Source organism: Cervus elaphus, chromosome 14 (genome assembly GCF_910594005.1).
Source record: "Cervus elaphus chromosome 14, mCerEla1.1, whole genome shotgun sequence".
In the NCBI taxonomy this organism is placed as follows: Eukaryota; Metazoa; Chordata; class Mammalia; order Artiodactyla; family Cervidae; genus Cervus; species Cervus elaphus.
In genome coordinates, this window is record NC_057828.1 from 68,266,910 (window position 1) to 68,286,496 (window position 19,587).

The window sequence follows — 19,587 nt, forward strand, 5'->3', positions numbered from 1 at the left end:
AAACCAAAACAAGACACATATGTGAACTTGTTTGGACTTTGCTAGTGACTCAGTGGTAAAGAATCCACCAGCCAATGTAGGAGACACGGGTTCAATCCCTGGGTCATGAAGATCCCCTGGAAAAGGAAATGGCAACCCATGGTAGTATTCTTGCCTGGGAAATTCCATGGACAGAGGAGCTTGGCGGGATGCCATCCATGGGGTCACAAAGAGTCAGACATGACCTAACGACTAAACAACAATAACAGTGAACTCGTTTATCCCCCCTTTATATTCCCTGTCATGAAGTTTTATGGTTTTTCATTGCAGTAAGGAAAAACACATTTTCTGGCAAAGTCCTTTCCATAGTTTAATAGCTTTGAAGATGGCATATTTAATTAAATCTGGTAGAAAATAATGTAAAATGATGGCATAATAATGAAATGTGGTGTTTGTAGAATTAGAACACAACCAGAGTGTTGTGCCTTAACATCTAATTTTTTAAACTGTATATTTTATCTTGAAGTATAGCCAATTAACAATGTTGTGATAGTTTCACATGCACAGCAAAGGAACTCAGCCATAGATGTACATGTATCCATTTTCCTCCAAACTGCTCTCCCATCCAGCCTACCACATAACATTGAACAGAGCTCCCTGTGTTAAAAAGTAGGTCCTTGCTGGTTATCCACTTTAAATATGGCAGTGTGTATATGTTCGTCTCAAATTTCATAACTATCCCTTCCCCCAGTACTTCCCTCTTGGTAACCGTAAGTTCATTCTCTCAGTGTGTGAGTCTGTTTCTGTTTTGTAAATAAGTTCATTTGTATCATTTCTTTTTTATATGTATATTCAGCATATGAGGGATATCATGCAATAATTCTCTTTGACTTACTTCACTCAGTATGACAGTTTCTAGGTCCATCCATGTCGTTGCAAATGGCATTAGTTCATTCTTTTTAATGGTGAGTAATATTCCATTTACCACATCATCTTTATCCATCCAAGACATTTGGGTTGCTTTCATGTCTTGGCTATTGTAAACAATGCTACAGTGAATCAGTGAATGTTGGGGTGCGTGTGTCCTTTTGGACTGTGTTTTTGTCCAAATAGCCATAACATCTAATTTTATGCTTCTGAAAGTCTCTGAAATATAGAGAAATTGGGTTTGATATCTGTAAATTAAATCAAAAGTCTCAGATTCCTGCTTCCTGGGCACAAAAGTATGGTGGTGAAGCTGACTCTCCAAACTGCACAGTGTCTGGTACTGAATAGAAGTTTAATGCATTTTTGGGAAATATAAAAACAAAATCTTTCCCGAATGGCCTTTGTTCTGATAATACAACGGAGGTGAAGAGTTTGGCCTCCTGAGCCTGCCTGCCCAGGTTCAATTTCTAGTTCTACCAATGACTGACTCTTTCACCTTGGGCAAGTTATCCTACCAAGCTCCCAGACTTAATACTTTCATCTGTAAAATAGGGATTGTGGTAATTACTACTCATAAGATTGTTGTGAGTACTACCATAGTTAATTCATGCAAAGTGTTCAAAACGGTGCCTGTCTCAGCACAAACACCCATGCCATTTGCTGCTTCCTCATCCTCTCCAATTTTGGTAGTTCTAGAATGAAGGGGACCTGGTTTAGTTGGAAGAAATGTCATCTTGGCATTTTTTGTTTTTCTTACAAAGAACTTGCTTTAAATTAGCATCCTTTCAATCTAATATTTTCTCCCTTAGAGATTTTTTTTCTTCCCTCTCTTCCTCTTCCAGACATTAAGTCACTCCTTTATTGTCTTAAAAAACACTTCTCTGTGTTGTTTTGCAGAAGGGGGAGCTGATTTCCACCAGCAGTGCTAAGTTTTCCGCAGGGGCTGATGGAAGTCTGTACGTGGTGTCCCCCGGCAGTGAGGAGAGTGGGGAGTATGTGTGCACCGCCACCAACGCAGCTGGCTACGCCAAAAGGAAAGTGCAGCTGACTGTCTATGGTGAGAGTCGCCGTGGACGACTGTTCTCTGATGCTGTCTGTCTGAGCCAAAACTCACATTTCTCTCCCAAATAATGTTATCAGAGGCCTGAACCCCTAAAGTGAACTACTCCCCCAAGTTTATAGTTTTTTTTTTTAACAAAAATGTACTTTTCCTGCCAACCGACATCTCCTCTCTTTAGATTCTGATTTAAAGGGAGAGAAATGGTATAGCCTTTTGGGAAAAATTTAATGGTGTTTTTCCAAGGAGTATGCTTATGGCACCCAACCCTCTTTAGAAACACCACATAGTTAAGGCTCCTAGCAAAGCCAAACCTCAGCTATGTCTTGGTTAGCGCTTTGCCTTGAGGGGTTACTTTACATATGGCAGATTCTGAAAGGGCATTTTGGCGGACCTTTTCATTGTGTTCTGAAAGGAAGAGCTGAAAAGGAAAATGTTCTAGTCATTTTCTGTTAAACTCTCACAGTAAATGTTTATGAAAAGCTTTAGATATGTCCACAAACTTTGAAATCAACAGGATCTTTTTGAAAATTGTCTAAGAATATTAGTCGTCCTGATTTTAACTTGAAGTGTGCTTTGTTTTCAATGTACTCTTTCCCTTCCCAAACTTGTGTTTATTTTAGTAAGGCCCAGAGTGTTTGGAGACCAAAGGGGACCATCCCAGGATAAGCCTGTTGAGATCTCAGTCCTTGCAGGAGAAGAGGTGACCCTTCCATGTGAAGTGAAGAGTTTACCCCCACCCATCATTACCTGGGCCAAAGAAACCCAGCTCATCTCTCCATTCTCTCCAAGGTAGGTGACCTGGGAGGAATTGCAACACGTGAAACAATCTCTTGGGACAGATGACTGTATCTGTTCGGCTTTTCACATGTCTCAAAAAATAAACAAAAACTTTTTATTTTTTATTAATTTTTATTGGAGTGTAGTTGCTTTACAATATTGTGTTCATTTCTACTGTACAGCAAAGTGAATCAGTTTTAAGTATACATCTATCCCCTCTTTTTTAGATTTCCTTCCCGTTAGGTCACCACAGAACGTTGAGTAGAATTCTCTGTGCTATGCAGTAGGTTCTCGTTAGTCATCTATTTTATACACAGTATCAGTAATGTACATGTGTCAATATTAATCTCCCAGTTCATCCCATCCCCACTTTTCCCATTGGTGTCCATAAGTTCTCTACATCTGTGTCTCTATTTCTGCTTTGCAAATAGATTCTTCTGTACCATTCTTCTAGATTCCACATATAAGCAGTATTATATGATACTTGATGCTACTTGTTTTTCTCTTTCTTACCTCACTCCATATGATAATCTCTAGGTCTATCCACATCTCGGCAGATGGCACTATTTTGTTCCTTTTTATTGCTGAATAATATTTCATTGTATGTACGTACCACATCTTCTTTATCCATTCCTCTGTCGGTGGACATTTAGGTTGGTTCCATATCCTGACTATTGTAAATAGTGCTACAGTGAACAATGGGGTGCATGTATCTTTTTGAACTATGGTTTTCTCTGAGTGTCTGCCCAGGAAAGGGATTGCTGGGTCATATGGTAATTCCATTTTTAGTTTTTTGAGGAACCTCCATACTGTTCTCCACAGTGGCTGTACCAATTTACATTTCCAGTAACAGTGTAGGAGGATTCACTTTTCTCCAGACTTTCTCCAGCATTTCTTGTTTGTAGATTTTTTTCATGATGGCCGTTCTGACCAGAGTGACGTGATACCTCACTGTAATTTTGATTTGCATTTCTCTAATAATTGGTAATGTTAAGCATCTTTTCATGTGTTTGTTGGCCATTTGTGTGTCATCTTTGGAGAAATATCCATTAGATCTTCCCCTCAGAATGGGAGAAAATATTTTCAAACAAAACAACTGACAAGGATTAATCTCCAAAGTATACAAACAGCTCATGCAGCTCAGTATAAAAAAAACAACCCAATCGAGAAGCCCAATTTTTAAATTTGAGATAATTTATATTATAGTGAGCCTACAGGAAACATGTTAACCTTCTAAATCATTCTTTAAGAACAGAAATGCTAAAACTGAGCTTTGACATAACTTTGCACTGGTGCATTCTACAAGGTAGTTACGGAAATGGTTTGGATGTAGATTTGTATGTAGATTCTTGTTAGCACGAAGTGCGTATTATCTATAAAATTGCATTATTCCCAGAGAAGCACTAAAACACAATAGGTTCTCTAATATCAAGGTTTTGACTTTCATTAGGTAGTTTTGTACAAATCTTCTTGATTAAACTAAAGCCCTTAAACAAACAAAGATTCACTGAAAAAATATTTGATAGGCTAAGAGTCATGGAAAGCAGAATGCCAGAGACTTTCAGAGCACAACTTTTGTTGCCATGCAGGTGTGAGATTAAATTTACCTCCACTACATAAAGCTTCTCTGAAACTTTGGCAGTTTTTTCAGTGGGTCTCTTTGAACCTCGGACTTTTTGTTTATAGAATGAGGATAATTCCTGAAAGGATGATACAATGTGCATTCCATATTTCTCCTCTTGTTCTCAAAGAACGGTATCAATTACTGTTTTAACTCAGTATCATGCCAGAAGTTACTGGCAGAATAAGAACTATAATCTCTAGCTATCGTTTCTTGGACTTGTTGATTTGTATAGTTTTGAAGCTATAAATTCATGCCACTCTAATTTCCCTGCCACTGTTGAGGGAAAAAAGTAAACAATGAAGAACTACTTTATTATTTCTTTGAAAAAAAAAACTTGCCTTGAAATTTTTGAATAGCAGAATACCTTATTTCAGATAATGTTGAAGTTTCATTTTTCCCCTTCTCAGTCTCTTTCTCTCTTCTCAGGGGCAAACACTGCCACAGACTTGATGCGCAGCCTATACATACGTCCTTAGATAGTATAGAATATTTTCTCTGCTTTTAATTTTGTTTCATGTACTTGTTTTCAGTTTACCATTGTAGCATGTTGCCTATTATTCTACTGCTTGCTTTATTGAGTCAACTTTTATCCATTTTTATACATGTAGATTCAATTTATTCATTTTCATTACCATAAACATATTCTACATTTTATTTATACAAATTTCTCTATGCTCTGGTTTATTTTGTGTTTCTACATTTTATTCCTTTTTTTTCCCCTTGGCTTTAGAAACGAAACTTTTCAGGGAATATCTTTTTATGTCTCTCTTTATATGCATATGCATGAGTTTCTTTGAGACTTGTACCTAAAACCACAATTTCTAATTAGGATGAATTCCTATTTTGAGCTTTGTAGACATTGCCTAACTGCCTTCTGAAGGGGCACTCCTGATTTACCTCCCACCAGCAGAATAAAGATGTACCTGTTGCCACATTATCAACAATGCATGGTGTCGACTGACTTAAAGTTTTTTGCCATTCATATAGGTGTGAAATGGTATCTTGCAGCTATCTTACTTTTCCCATAACTGAATTCCAGTGAGCCTGGAATGCTTTCTCTTGTTTGTTGGCCATTTGTGTTGTCTGTGAATTGCATCTTTAAACCTGCTCCAGTGTTCTGGTGACTTGTTTTTCTTTTTATTGTGGAATGTAGAAATTTGGGTTTTGTTCTTAATAACAATCTGTCTCTTGTATGTGTTGAAAATATCTCAGAATACTCCTTGCCTTTCAAGTTAATTTATATATGGTGTCTAGTTCCATCCCTGGGAGGATCCCCTGGAGGAGGAAATGGCAACCCTCTCCAGTATTCTTGACTGGAGAATCCCATGGACTCAGGAGCCTGGTGGGCTACAGTCCACGGGGTTGCTAAGAGTTGAACATGAGCGTTCACATACTGGTTGTACAGAATTTAAAAATTTGCGTGTAGCTCAAAGTGTTTATTTTTCAGATTTGTACCTTAGTAGTTCATAAATAAAACTGCAGTGTTTTATTGCAGTGTTTTAAATTTGTTTTCACAGTTTGAATGTTAATACTTCCGAATTTTTATTTTGTGTATACACTAATTCATGCTCTAATTTTATTTATTTTCCCATGTGGAGAGCCGCTTGCCCGACACTATTTTTGAATAGTCAGTCCTTTCCTGACTTTCTGTAATATCACCTCTGATGTTACATATTACATGTTGAGTTCTCATATATGCTTCAGTCTTTTGGTGGGGATGAGGGGGTCTCCATCTTTAACTGTTTATCCATTTGTCGTTCTCTGGGCCAACAGCACACTTTATTTGTCTTAACTTATAAGAAATCTTGATAGTAGGTAGGTCTGTTTGGCCCCCTCCCTCTTAAAGCTATTTTAATAAAGTATACACAGTAACATTTTATGTGTAGATCTGGTTTACCTAATTACATAAGAGGAGTGTGTGTGTGTATATTCTCAATATATATTTGAGAATTGCATATGTACCTTCTTTTGTCTCTATTTTAGCACTTAAAATTTTTAAATATGAAGCATTGGATAAAAACTATAGTATATTCGAAGTATCTTCAAAGTTTATTAAAACATATTTGCTTTGTAAAGTTATAACTGAATAAAGCAAAGAGATGTACAGTTATGTGACAGTATCATACCCTTAGGTTAAATTTAAATGTGAAAGCAACTTAATTTGGTATTTGTGAGAACATCATACCGAATATGCAAGATAACTATGAAAATTCCTGACTTTTAAGGTGCATAGAAATGACGTTATAGGTTGGAGAATGGTTTCAAAAACTGTTTGCAGAGTCATCATTTCCTAGTGAATTGCAGTTGCTTAGGGGATATTTAAATTCTCATACTTTATGGTCTGCCCTGTGGCTTCCTTCTCTTAGACACACGTTCCTCCCTTCTGGTTCAATGAAGATCACTGAGACCCGTGTTTCAGATAGTGGGATGTATCTTTGCGTCGCCACAAATATTGCTGGGAATGTGACTCAGTCCGTTAAATTAAACGTCCATGGTGAGTTTTGAAATGAAAGTATATGCTATCTGTGGACTAGCCACCAGGAAACCTATTGTCCCAGTTTCTCTGATAGTTATCCTCAAATTGTATACTGAGTAATTATACAAAAATTTTTTAATCTGAGATTCACAACTTTCTTTCATCTCCTATCCATAAACAACTTTCCCCTTCTTCTTCAGGTGAACAGTATTAAAATTTTGGATCTCAATTTTACTAGCTGTCTATCCACAGGTCATTTATAAGTATTGCTGATACACCATAAAAAAAGAAATATGTTTAGGAACTTCCCTGGTGGTCCAGTGGTTAAGAAACCCCTACTAATGCACACGACATGGGTTCAGTCCCTTTTCAGGGAATAAGATTCCACCTGCTGCAGGGCGGTTGAGACCCCCGCTCTAGAGCCCATGCTCTGCAACTAGAGAAAGCCCGCGTGCTGCAGCGAAGACTCGGGATAGCCAAAATAAATAAAAAAATAAAAATAAGTAATTCATTCTAATGCTAAAGCATACTTTAAAAAAAAAAGAAATGCATTTAGGCTGATGGGTTCTTGTGGAAGCAAATGCAAATGGTCAAGGAAGCGTTTAATAGCATTTAAATGGTCAGTTTCAATGTTTATAGAGCTCAACCACTAAAAACATTCTGCTCCTGGGGTTCTTTAACTACTTTAAAATTTTCTAGGTAGTCTACTTTCTTCCCCCAATTTGCCATCTTCTAATTACTCATTCATTCAACGTATGCTTAGTGAGCACATATTCTATGCCATGCATTCAAATAAGAGAAGAAATTTTCTCACATAGTCTTGGCCTGATTTCACTCTCAGATCAATCACTACACTAGTGTCCTCTTGACTGTGGGATATAAAATCCTCTGAGAGTTCTGTCATTCACTAGTTCTAGGGCATTAGGTAAAACCTACCCTCTTTATCTTTAATGTTTTTTTTTCCATAAAATGATGATAATAATACAGGCAAATCTTGGAGGTATTATGGGTTTGGTTCCAGAGCATCTCAGTAAAATGAATATGGCAATCAAGTGAGTCACATAGATTTTTTTGGTGTCCCAGTGCCTATAAAAATTATGTTTACACTATACTATAGATCACTAAATGTGCAATAATAGCATTATGGCTTTAAAAACAATGTACGTGCATTGAGCATAATACATACAATATTAACTTGAAAAATATCTTCTTGCTAAAAATGCTGAATATCATTTGGCAATGTAGGGTTGCCATAAAACTTCCATTTGTTAAAAAAAAAAAAAAACAAAAAACTTCCATTTGTAAAAATTGCATTTTCTGTAAAGTGCAATAAAGCAAAGCACAGTAAAAATAAAATGAAGTACACCTGTATACTATCAACTCAAAAAATTGTTGCAAATGAAACCTTTAGAATATCTTGGTTAAATATTAAGTTTTAACAAAATGACAGAGGAATCAGGTTTTTCAAGGATGTAAAGTACATAAGTTCTAATCTATCCTTAGGAATCAATTTGATTTTATAGTTCACAATGCATGTATGTGGAACCTAACACTATTTTTGATAAATTATCTCATTTACATTTCTGAAGGAAGTGGATAAAGGGAAATAATAGAAGTTTTATCTTGATTTTCTTCTCTGAAATAAGTGAAAGCTATTATGAGAAATAGTTCTTACTGTCTGGTTAAATCTTCCACAAAGAGAACAGAAGCTAAGAGTCCATGGAGAGAAACACTTTTTGTTTTCCTCTATTACAGAAATCAACTGGATTGCCATTTTAGAGGCCTTTAAGCCTTACGTTATTTATGTAAGAAATCTGACATCCTTAAATGCTTAGTATTCCTCGAGTTTGGAATGAGAAGTTTAAATTCATTCTTTCCCATAATCCTTGCAGTGCATTGGTACTGAAGAGGCTATTTTGCCTGGATTAGCAAGGAAACAGGCCTCACACGGTATACTGAATCACCCTCGATCACACAGCTAGTAAGTGGCCTGAGCCTGGGTCCCCATCCTGAGATGATTCTACTTTCCCATGCTGCGTCTTGGTGAGGAGGTCTCATTTAAAGTGAAAAAAGGAAGGAAGTTTTAAAAAATTGAATTATTAATACTCAGTCATTGTTTTCAGTGCCTCCAAAGATACAGCGTGGCCCTAAAGTTATGAAAGTCCAAGTCGGTCAAAGAGTGGACATTCCATGCGGTGCTCAAGGAACACCTCTTCCTGTTATCACCTGGTCTAAAGGTGGAAGCGCTGTGCTGGTTGATGGCCTGCAGCATATTACTCATCCAGATGGGACATTAAGCATCAAAGGAGTGGTGCTGTCAGATGCTGGTGTATATACATGTGTCGCTACTAACATAGCAGGCAGTGATGAGACAGAGATAACACTACATGTTCAAGGTGATTTGGGTCCTAGGAAAATATATGTATAGTAGGGTGGGGAGTGGGGGAAAAACCCTGGTGTCTACGCAGAAGATATAATCTTGCTTAGTCTTGGATCACTTTCCGAAGACTTCTTTATAGCTTTATGACTCTCTAGTTATCTTTGAAAGGAAAATGATTCCAGAAATGAAATGAAACTATATGTTAGTAAATTGTTTACCTTTGAAAATGGAGTTGCCGTGGATGATGCAGATAGTGGAAACAATCCTAGATAAGTACCCCACCCACTGTTTTCGGTTTGGAAGAAATTGTGGGCACAGTTGATTGGAGTAGGATTTAGCTTATAGTAGTAAGGTGCACTCAGGATTAATCCCTAGAAAGTCGAGGTCCACTGTTCCCTCTAATGATGGCCTTATATTGAGGGTTTAAAGATTAATCTTTGGGGAATTCCCTCCTGCTCCAATGATTGGGCTCCACATTTCCACTGTAGGGGCATGAGTTCGCTCCCTAGTTGGGAAACTAAGGTCCCACATGCCACACGGTGCACCCCTCCCCCACCAGATTGATTAATCTTTATTCCTTTAAGCAACAAGTGTTTATCAAGTTCCTGCCAGGTTACTGTTGTGATCTGAGCAGTGAGGAGAAGATTTTGACAGAGGAAAAACACCTGCTCTCATGACTCTGTAAGTAGGCAGAAAGCAAGCAGGCAAATAAGAAATAATAGATTGTGAGACGTGCTTTGTAGAATATTAAAATGGGGTGATGGCTACTGTAGATTGAATTTTCATGAGGACTTCTCTGAGGTGGTGATAAGTGTAGTGAAATCTTACTGACTAGAAGGAGTCGGGCATGTCTAATCAGGAGGAAAGGCATTCCTATCAGGGAGACTACCAGTGCAAAGGCAGGAAAAGAGAAGCAGGTGTCATACGTAGCCTCAGAAGAATTCAATATTGCCCAAGGAAAGCCTGTGATAATGCATTTATTTTTCTAATAGAACCACCTATTCTGGAAGACCTAGAGCCTCCATATAACACTCCATTCCAAGAAAGAGTGGCCAACCAACGCATTGCGTTTCCTTGTCCTGCAAAAGGTGTGTACTACTTGGTTACGTGGGCATTGGCATAATATTGTATTGTTCTAGAATTCTGTATTGAGCCCCAGGCATCATTAAATTCTACTTGTCAGTCCTTGTTATAACATTTGTGCAAAGTGGAAACTAACACTTCTTTCAAATAAAAACTCTTTAAATTAGGTATTCTTCCCTCCAGGTGTTTTATTTCCTTCACTGGAAATACCTTCTGTTCTTTCAGACTTGCCTAATCTGGTATGTTTTCCTTTTCATTCGTGCTCCTTCCTGTTACTTAGTTCATTTTATTTCTGACAAGATTTCTGTTTATAATGTGACAGGGCTGTTCAAAATATCGCATATTTATCTCAGTCAGGGGTATAAATTAGGACCATCCCCTTGTTACTCTTTTCTAAAAACTCCTCTCTAGATTTATCCTCTACTGGTAATTCTGGAGCCAAGTGGTAACTTGGCTCTCTGGTGCTTGTCCAAACTCCTCCTTTCCCTGAATTTCTGGGCTTTCTATCCCATCATGTTTCCTGGCAGGAGATGGTTCTTCTTTCTCCTCCAAAGCCTATAAAAAAGGTCACTATCGCCTTACCCTGGATGCCCAATAGGTGGCCCAAAATATTCTCTCTTTCACATAATGTTTGTATTCAGTGACTCAAATGAGCCTGTACTAATTCTGGCAAAAACCAAGCAGTATCCTTTCCATCATCTCCTGGAGGAATCCATGCTCCCACACGAGCCTCTTAGTCGTTGTTCCTGGAGACAGTGGAAGTTGAAGGACCTTACAGCTCTCTCTGTTTCTACAGCAAGATCTTAACAATATCTCTCTCATCAATGATTATTTTCTACCAGCATTCAAAAAAAGATAACTCTAATAAGCTCTTCAGATATGTAAAGAGTTGTCAGTAACTATTCCTAGGGTCAATGATGGCTTCCCTGGTGGCTCAGGGGTAAAGGATCTGCCTGCAATGCAGGAGACATGGATTCAATCCCTGGGTTGGGAAGATCCCCTGGAGAAGGAAATGGCAATGCCCTCCAGTATTCTTGCCTGGAGAATCCCCATGGACAGAGAGCCTGCCAGACTATAGACCATGGGGTCTCAAGAGTCGGACACAACTTAGCAACTAAACCACCACCACCACTCCTAGGGTCAGTGGGGTGGCAGGCAAGACCTGGAGAAGAATCCTTGAGACAGGCAGGTTCAAATAAGTTCTGTGGGCGCTCACTACCAAGGGAGCCCTGCCAGTGGTACTACTGCTTAGTACTCTCTGCTGAATCCCTGACTTACAAGCTGACTTGAATGTCCCTTTTCCATTTTGATATACTACCTCTTCCTAGTTTCCTATTTCACCTGTGATAGAATTCTTGTGTTAATTTAAAATTGTTGTGTTCAGTGGCTCAGTCATGTCTGACTCTTTGTGACCCCATGGACTGCAACATGCCCAGGCTTCCCTGTCCTTCACCATTTCCTGGAGCTTGCTCAAACTCATGTCCATTGAGTCGGTGATGCCATCCAACCATCTCATCCTCTGTCATCCCCTTCTAGCTTAGTGCTTTTTCATCGTCTTTGCCATGAATTTAATCTTAACCATGGTTGTTTTACCATTGAGAAAGTAAACGTAATACAAGTTGTTTCTTGTGCTTGTTTAATTTGGTTTTTCATTTGTTAGCTTAACAAATATTAGTTGAGAAGTTTGAGAAATCCATGAAGGAATAAGTAGGATGTAAGGAAATGATTATAACCCCCTTTTATCCTTGGCAACATGTGCAATTGTAGTCCATCAGTTTTATACTTTCTTCTTTACCAGTCAGCATCTTATAGTGAGGTCAGTGAAATATGCCACTATTTTTGTTTTATTTTTTTCCCACAAATATAGTTGTTTTTATAATTCAGTCATTAATAATCAGTCATTTTTATGATAGTGTGACTCAATTTGAGTTTAATCTTAATGATACATCCTGTGTATTCCTGCCATTTGTGTACTTGTCTTTGATATATGACCATTCTCCATTCTTCGATGTTTTTATTATGCTTTAAGGTTATTAGCCATGTCTCATACCATATATTGATTTTACTTAATGTGCTTTATTTCTTGTATAAGTTAAGTAAAATGTGAAAGGACTTAGAATAGTGCCTGGCACCTTCTTTGCTGTATAAATAGATTCACATTATAGAGTTAGCGTTCATCTATTTTCATTGTGTCCTTTTGGCTCCATGATGCATGTTAAGATGGTTTTTATCACTTTTATTCATATAACTTCCATTTACTCTGTTGGCCATAAATAAATCCAGGAAAGCCGTTCTGCTCACTGCTTTCTCAACTTTATTATCAGTATAAAAACTCAAGAATCAATCTTTGCCCTCTCTTGAACAGAATGGGATCCTCAGAAGATGTGTGAAGAGTAGATGTTCCTCATCTCTGCTCTATCAGGACTGTTTAAAATGTGAATGATGAAGCGTCATTTCTGTACATCATTCGCTTCCTCTTTGTGTTTGCATAATCTTCACGTTCTGTTCCTCTGAGAGTATCTTATTTTTGCTCTTCCTTTATTATCACCCCAAGGCTCTGCCTATTTCTAGTCTATTTAACTAAAATAGCTTTTTCCCTCATTAATACCATGGTTTCACTCAAGAAAGTGTTTTGCTTACTATCATCTGAATGTCTTGATAAAAACGACTTTGATCAAATTCTACACTGGAGACCTTAGATCTTTTAAAACCAATCAGGAAATAGAGAAATGACATACCATAGTCTCTTCAAAATTCCATATATTGAAAGTACATACGGGCACATAGTATAATCATGAGATATCTTATTTCTCCTCAAGATAGTTGATTTTAATAGTGATTTCTAATTTTGTTGTAAAATATCACAAAGCTTTTATTTCTTTCTTAGGTACCCCCAAACCAACCATCAAATGGTTGCGGAATGGTAGAGAGCTGACAGGCCGAGAGCCTGGTATTTCTATATTAGAAGACGGCACACTGTTGGTTATTGCTTCTGTTACGCCATATGACAATGGGGAGTATATCTGTGTGGCAGTCAATGAGGCTGGAACCACAGAAAGAAGATATAACCTCAAGGTCCATGGTAAATACAGATAAAATCATATAACTGAATATGTAACGTGGTCAAATTCCTTTATATGTTTTTCTTTCAGTGTAGTATCATTTAATATTTACATAAAAAGACATGTTATCAATTTAAAAAGTAGTAGTCTAACTTCATTTATTCATTTGACTTAATATTTCATATAATTTTTTATTGTGATTTTACATCATTGAAAATTCAAATGGTAGAAAAAGATACAAAGTCAAAAGTCTCTTGGTCCTGAGCTAAGCAATCTACTTTATCCTCCCTATGGGCAAGGAAAGTTGTTAGGGGGGTATGTGTGTGTGTGTATCTTCCCAGAGATATTTTATGCAAAAATGAGGAAATATGAATATATATTTCATCCTTTTTTTAACATATAAAAAGAATTTATAGCAGACTATTTTATCCATTACTCCATACCTTGCATGTATCATTGAATACTCTATCTTAGAAATTATTCAATATTCCTAACTCTTATTTATGCCTAACTAGGATCACACTGTACCATGACTTAGCTTTCTATGATATTAATAATGAACATTTAGTTAGGTACCAGTTGTATGCTCTTTTAAGTAATGCTTCAGTGAAAATCATGTACATATGGCACTTTGCATGAGTCAAAGAATATATGCACTTAAAAATTTAATGGATATTGGCTTCCATAAATACTGGGCAATATTCATTCTTATCAGCAAAGTAGTCCCACATAACTTGAGACGAGCAGTTTGCATTTTGAGTGGTATGTGAAAAATAGTCTCTCCCTTAAATTTATCCTTAATACATAACTGAATTATTTTTTAATTTTTAATATTTCATTTTTAGTTTTAATTCATAACTGAATAATTAAAGTAAAACTTTAGTGAGTTACTTATAAATATATTGTCAAGACTCTTCATTTCATAATAAAAGCTTTGCTTAAGTATGACCAATCTTTTCTAGCTACCAAATACTTCAGATTTGCTTTCCAAAGTCCTTTGTAAAGAAACTATATGTAATATTTATTTTAAACTAACTACAGTTCCTCACTTTTTGCAGTTCCTCCAGTAATTAAAGATAAAGAACAAGTAACAAATGTGTCCGTGTTGGTCAACCAGCCAACCAGTCTCTTTTGTGAAGTTGAAGGTACTCCATCTCCCATCATTACGTGGTATAAAGATGATGTTCAGGTAAATGGAGACATCCAAATATGCATACATCTTTGCCTCTGCCTCTGAAATTAATCATTCAGATGTGACTGTCTTATTAATAGCAATATAAAAATTTTGCTTCAAATTTTAATTAGACATTTTTATTAGGATTGGAAATAACATTGACCTTTTTGGCCTTAAAAGGTGACTGAGAGCAGCAGTATTCAGATTGTAAACAATGGGAAGATATTAAAGATCTTCAGAGCCTCTCCAGAGGATGCAGGAAGATATTCCTGTAAAGCAATTAATGTTGCAGGCACTTCTCAAAAGCATTTTAACATTGATGTGCTAGGTAAGGAAAATATTCTTTTCAAAAACTACAATTCAGGTATGTTTTTTATAGCATAGCACTGACTGTAATAAAGAGCTAAAGAGATGAAAATTTGATAGAAATAGAATTCACTTTACTCTTATTATTTTTGTCTTTAATATTGGTTAATCAGAACTATATGATATAGAAAGTTTGTAGATATTTGTTATTTATCATATAGTGATGTCTTTGGGTACATGGTACTTATACATAAAATACTAAATTACTGCTCTTGTCCGTTTCTCTATTGAGGTGGTCAGGGAATTCTTTGGGAGATAACTATAGAGGATAAGAAAGAAAGTGAAGTTGCTCAGTCGCGTCTGACTCTGCGACCCCACGGATTGTAGCCTACCAGGTTTCTCCGTCCATGGGATTTTCCAGGCAAGAGTACTGGAGTGGATTGCCATTTCCTTCTCCAGGCATTGAACCCAGGTCTCCCGCATTGTAGGCAGACGCTTTTACCGTCTGAGCCACCGGGGAAGTCACAATGCAGAGTAAAATTCAGTCATTTGCTGACCTCTCCTGAAGCTCCTGGGTTGTACTTGAACTGATAAATGTAACAAATTCACCCTCCTCTGCATTCTGAATAATTTCTGTAACTAAATTACCTCAGCCCTAATTCTAATTAAGTGGGGAGAATTCTGAGAACAGGCTGAAACTGTAACAAATTGGTGTTTAAAATATTTAAAGTGTTTGAATCCTAATCATAAATTAGAATTTTCATAAGTTTAGCTTGTGAAATTATTTTTGCTGATTAAAGTTCACTTTGTGATAAATTGACTTCCTTCCTGTTCAGTATTTTGGTCATCAAAGGACATATGATTTGTAAGTCTGGAATGGAAATGACATCTGGGAATGATCCTGTGTTAAAGTGATCATTCATAAACTGCTATAACATAAAAATTCTGTCTCATAAGTGTTGTCAAAGCCCGAAGTACTTTGCATCTTCTACCAAAATTGCCATTATTATCTATAAGTATCAACTATAAAAACAAAGTAATCTTTCTGTCATCAGTCTCATTGGCATTATTTCTCTTGGTACTCATTACTCTCATGACTTTTACTACTGTCTGTGTGCTGATGAGTTCCACATTTTTATCTCCAACTCAGACTTCTTCTCTGAGCTCTCAGGCTGTATGTCTAATCTCCTCCCCAGTATCTTGGTTTTTTTTAGCTCATTATCCTTGGCTCAATATCCTAGTTACGTAGAGAACAGAAAGGTCTCAGCAAATGTCTGTTCTGGTCACCTTCAGTGACCCACATCGTAGTGACCTTCACCTGCATACTGCCACTTGCTTCTGCTATGCTGATTCTGGCACTGATTCTTCCTAACTCCCTCTTCCCAACTCTGTGAATTTGTCTACATCCTGTTAAGTCTGCTTCTTAATCCCATGTTAATTATAAACTGAATTAACGTAATAGCCTCCTAACAAGTCCACTTCATCCACTCTTTGCTACTGGAATCTGATGTTCATTTGGAAGCCAGCATGGTCTTAAAACAAATTTGATCACCACCCGCCCCTCCTGGCATATGATACCTTTTAGTGGCTAATCATTCCCTGGTGCCTCAGATGGTAAAACAATCCTCCTGCAGTGTGGGAGACCTGGGTTTAATCCTTGGGTTGGGGAGAACCCCTGGAGGAGTTCTCCAGTATACTTACTCCAGTATTCTTGCCTGGAGAATCCCCATGGACAGAGGAGCCTGGCGAGCTACAGTTCCTCGGGTCCCAAAGAATCAGACATGACTGAGTGGCTAAGCAAAGCACAACATTTGGCTCTGAAGATGCAAGTTAATCACCATAACATGATGTGAAGGGAGAGGATTTGAAGATCAGGGAAGTTTATGGGAGCTCTTTAATATGCTTGGTAATTCTGAGAATAAAAACTAGCACCTTTTCACATGAGATATAATGTGAATCTTTTCACGTTTTATCTGACATGCAATTTTAGCATAGAAGGCCTTTAAAAGAGACAAGGGTGGTATATTTCAAACAGCACTATGGTATAATATGTAGAATTTGAACATTATCAGATTGTTGTTGACTATGTCATTCATTATTTAAAATGTATAGCCATAGCAAATTTCATTATATGAGCTTCACTGCTCATTTATATTCTAAATTCCTTTTGTGCATTGATTTAATGTTGCTTGAAATGAATTCTTTATTACCACAATTCTTCTCAGTAATTGTTCTGCTGTCAGATTTTTCATGAATGTGTTCCTATATTTAAGTTTGATATTTGAGTCCACAGATGTGATATGAAAGGGGATTATTGCATGATATTTTATTTTTGACATTAAGAACTTGTTGAAATATTATAGAAATCATTATCTTCTCTCCCTCCTCTACTCTTCTTGCTAAGTCATAGATTTTCATGATAAAATATCTTTGTTTAAGTCCCACCCACCATAATAGGTGCTGGCTCCCCTGGTGAAGTCTCGGTTGTCCTGAACCAGGATACCACCCTTGAATGCCAGGTGAAAGGCACCCCCTTTCCCGTTATTCACTGGTTCAAAGATGGCAAGTGAGTACTTTTTCTGTATTTGTTGCAAGTCAAACTGTTTGTGAATAGATGTGGATCTTCTCCCTCTTAATTATCTTACCACCTAGAGTGTTAATAAGTGAACATGAAGGAAAAGCAATATTCACAAATGGTCTCAAATTTATGAATTATAAGATGCTTTAAAAATGCTAGGAATTTATTTTAGAGACATGGAGAAATTCAATTTGTTATACACTGAGTATATGCATGGGCTTTCCTGGTAAAGAATTCACCTGCAATGCAGGTTTGATTCCTGGGTCTCGAAGATCCCCTGGAGGAAGGCATGGTAACCCACTCCAGTATTCTTGCCTGGAGAATCCCAATGGACAGAGGAGCCTGGCAGGCTACAGTCCATAGGGTCACAAAGAGTTGAACACAACTGAAGCAACTAAGCACAAATATACGCTAAGAGCAACAAATAAAGAAATGCAAGATCCAAATAAAGAACTAATTTTGTGTTTACATGGAATTTTGTGAATTATTAAAAAATGAAATTTGCTTATGACATCAAGATAAATACTTAAGATAGTTTAATATATGGGCAAAAAGAACACCCCCTAAAGAGCAATTAAATGTTTCCCAGACTTCAAGTTCAAGGGCTGCTGAGGTTTGCCCACATTGATAATAGGTGCAATGATTTGTATTGCTCATGAGAGCTTATTTATTACAGTTTGTGTATTTTTATAATTTCTAAAGTAGGTATCAAGACTTAAGTAGCAAAAAGTAAAGGTTTACAATGTATGAACCAAAGGATTGTATAAAAAGTTTTTATATGTCAAGAAAGACAACATAGGAAAATGTATGGAGGGTATAAACAGGCAATTAGAAAGTTATATAGTTAAGCAATAAATGTTTTAAAAGATGCTCACCTTCAATAATTTGGAGAAAGTGAGCAAAAATAACATGACTATTTTTCATAGATCAGTTTGGAAAAAAAAAATAGTAGAAGTTTGAAAAATATCAGTTGTTGTCTTAAGGTGCAGTAGATTAGGATATGATACTCTGACGGAGCAAGGTATCAATAAATTAGTACTCTGAAAGCCAATTTGTTGATATATATTGAATTTTAAATGCTCATATGCTCTAATACAGCAGTTACACTTCCAGTGTCTAGGAAAGGGAAGTCAATTGTCTGTTCCACAGGAAGGCTTGTATGTTAATTCTCTCTGAAACAGTGATGGCAGCAAAGTGAAAACTGCTTAAAGCTTGACCTTGGGAGAATAGATAGGTGACATACAGTGTTGTCATATTGTGAAACACTGAACAGCAATTAAAAAGAAAATCAAGCTATAGGTACCAAAATTATCTCCATAGCTACTGTCAAATTAAAAGAAAAATAGAACAATAATATAATGCCATTTATGTATAACAACTTGAGATTCCTCTAGCAATACGCTTATGAGTAAAAATGTTTAGAAAAATGTGTGAAAGAACACAAACTGACAATAGTAACAGGAAAGACTCATGTTGTGACAATAAACCAAGAAGACCTTTTCTCATTATAATGCTTTTTTGTTTCAATTTTTATGTTACATGCATAGTGAGCAATCAGTGAAAGTTTTAAAGTAGCTTAAATTTGAGTAGCATTACCAAGTATTCCCACTTCTTTAAACAGAATACATTAAAGTAAGATACTTTATTCTGTCAGTTTTAGGGAACTTCAAACAAAGTGTCATACCAAGGAATAGTAAGGGGTGCTCCCGCAGAAAATTAAATGTGTTTTATTTAATCTTTTAATCTTAGTAGTGACTTTTAATATAGCACTGCATTCATTTATCATGTGGCAAATTCCCTGCAGCTTTTTAAACACAAGATATAGGTCTTCCTGAAAGAATATCAATGGGATTTTAAAGGTATGACTCTTAAGATATCATAGGCTTTAATAACCGTGATGTTTTAAGTATTAAATAAAGCTGCTACCAAAAGAAAGCAGTCACATAATAGTAGTTGGTAAATGACTGAACAGTAGAAAAAGACTCCTTGACAAATATGTATGAACTACCTTTGGGGTAAATATCTTTCAGTATTAATGATTATGAAAGCATTCATATTTATTATAATACCTACTTATCAGGAAAGTTGACATCATTGTCTTTAGTTAGTAATAACTATATATTGTGAATATTTTTCCAGGTATTATAGTATTAGTTTACAA

General features: G+C 36.6%; 1 protein-coding gene across 5 annotated transcripts in view; it reads left to right on the forward strand.

Moving 5' to 3' along the window:
- The window catches only part of HMCN1 (hemicentin 1), a 516,590-nt gene that overhangs the window by 275,679 nt on the left and 221,324 nt on the right, over positions 1–19,587 (forward strand). For all 5 annotated transcript variants that reach the window (XM_043924342.1, XM_043924345.1, XM_043924344.1 and 2 more), the window contains 9 exons: positions 1,804–1,963; positions 2,587–2,755; positions 6,734–6,861; positions 8,967–9,239; positions 10,216–10,311; positions 13,194–13,388; positions 14,427–14,557; positions 14,723–14,870; positions 17,288–17,414. In XM_043924342.1, coding sequence (XP_043780277.1) covers positions 1,804–1,963; positions 2,587–2,755; positions 6,734–6,861; positions 8,967–9,239; positions 10,216–10,311; positions 13,194–13,388; positions 14,427–14,557; positions 14,723–14,870; positions 17,288–17,414 — 1,427 coding nt within the window. The remainder of the gene's footprint in view (positions 1–1,803; positions 1,964–2,586; positions 2,756–6,733; positions 6,862–8,966; positions 9,240–10,215; positions 10,312–13,193; positions 13,389–14,426; positions 14,558–14,722; positions 14,871–17,287; positions 17,415–19,587) is intronic.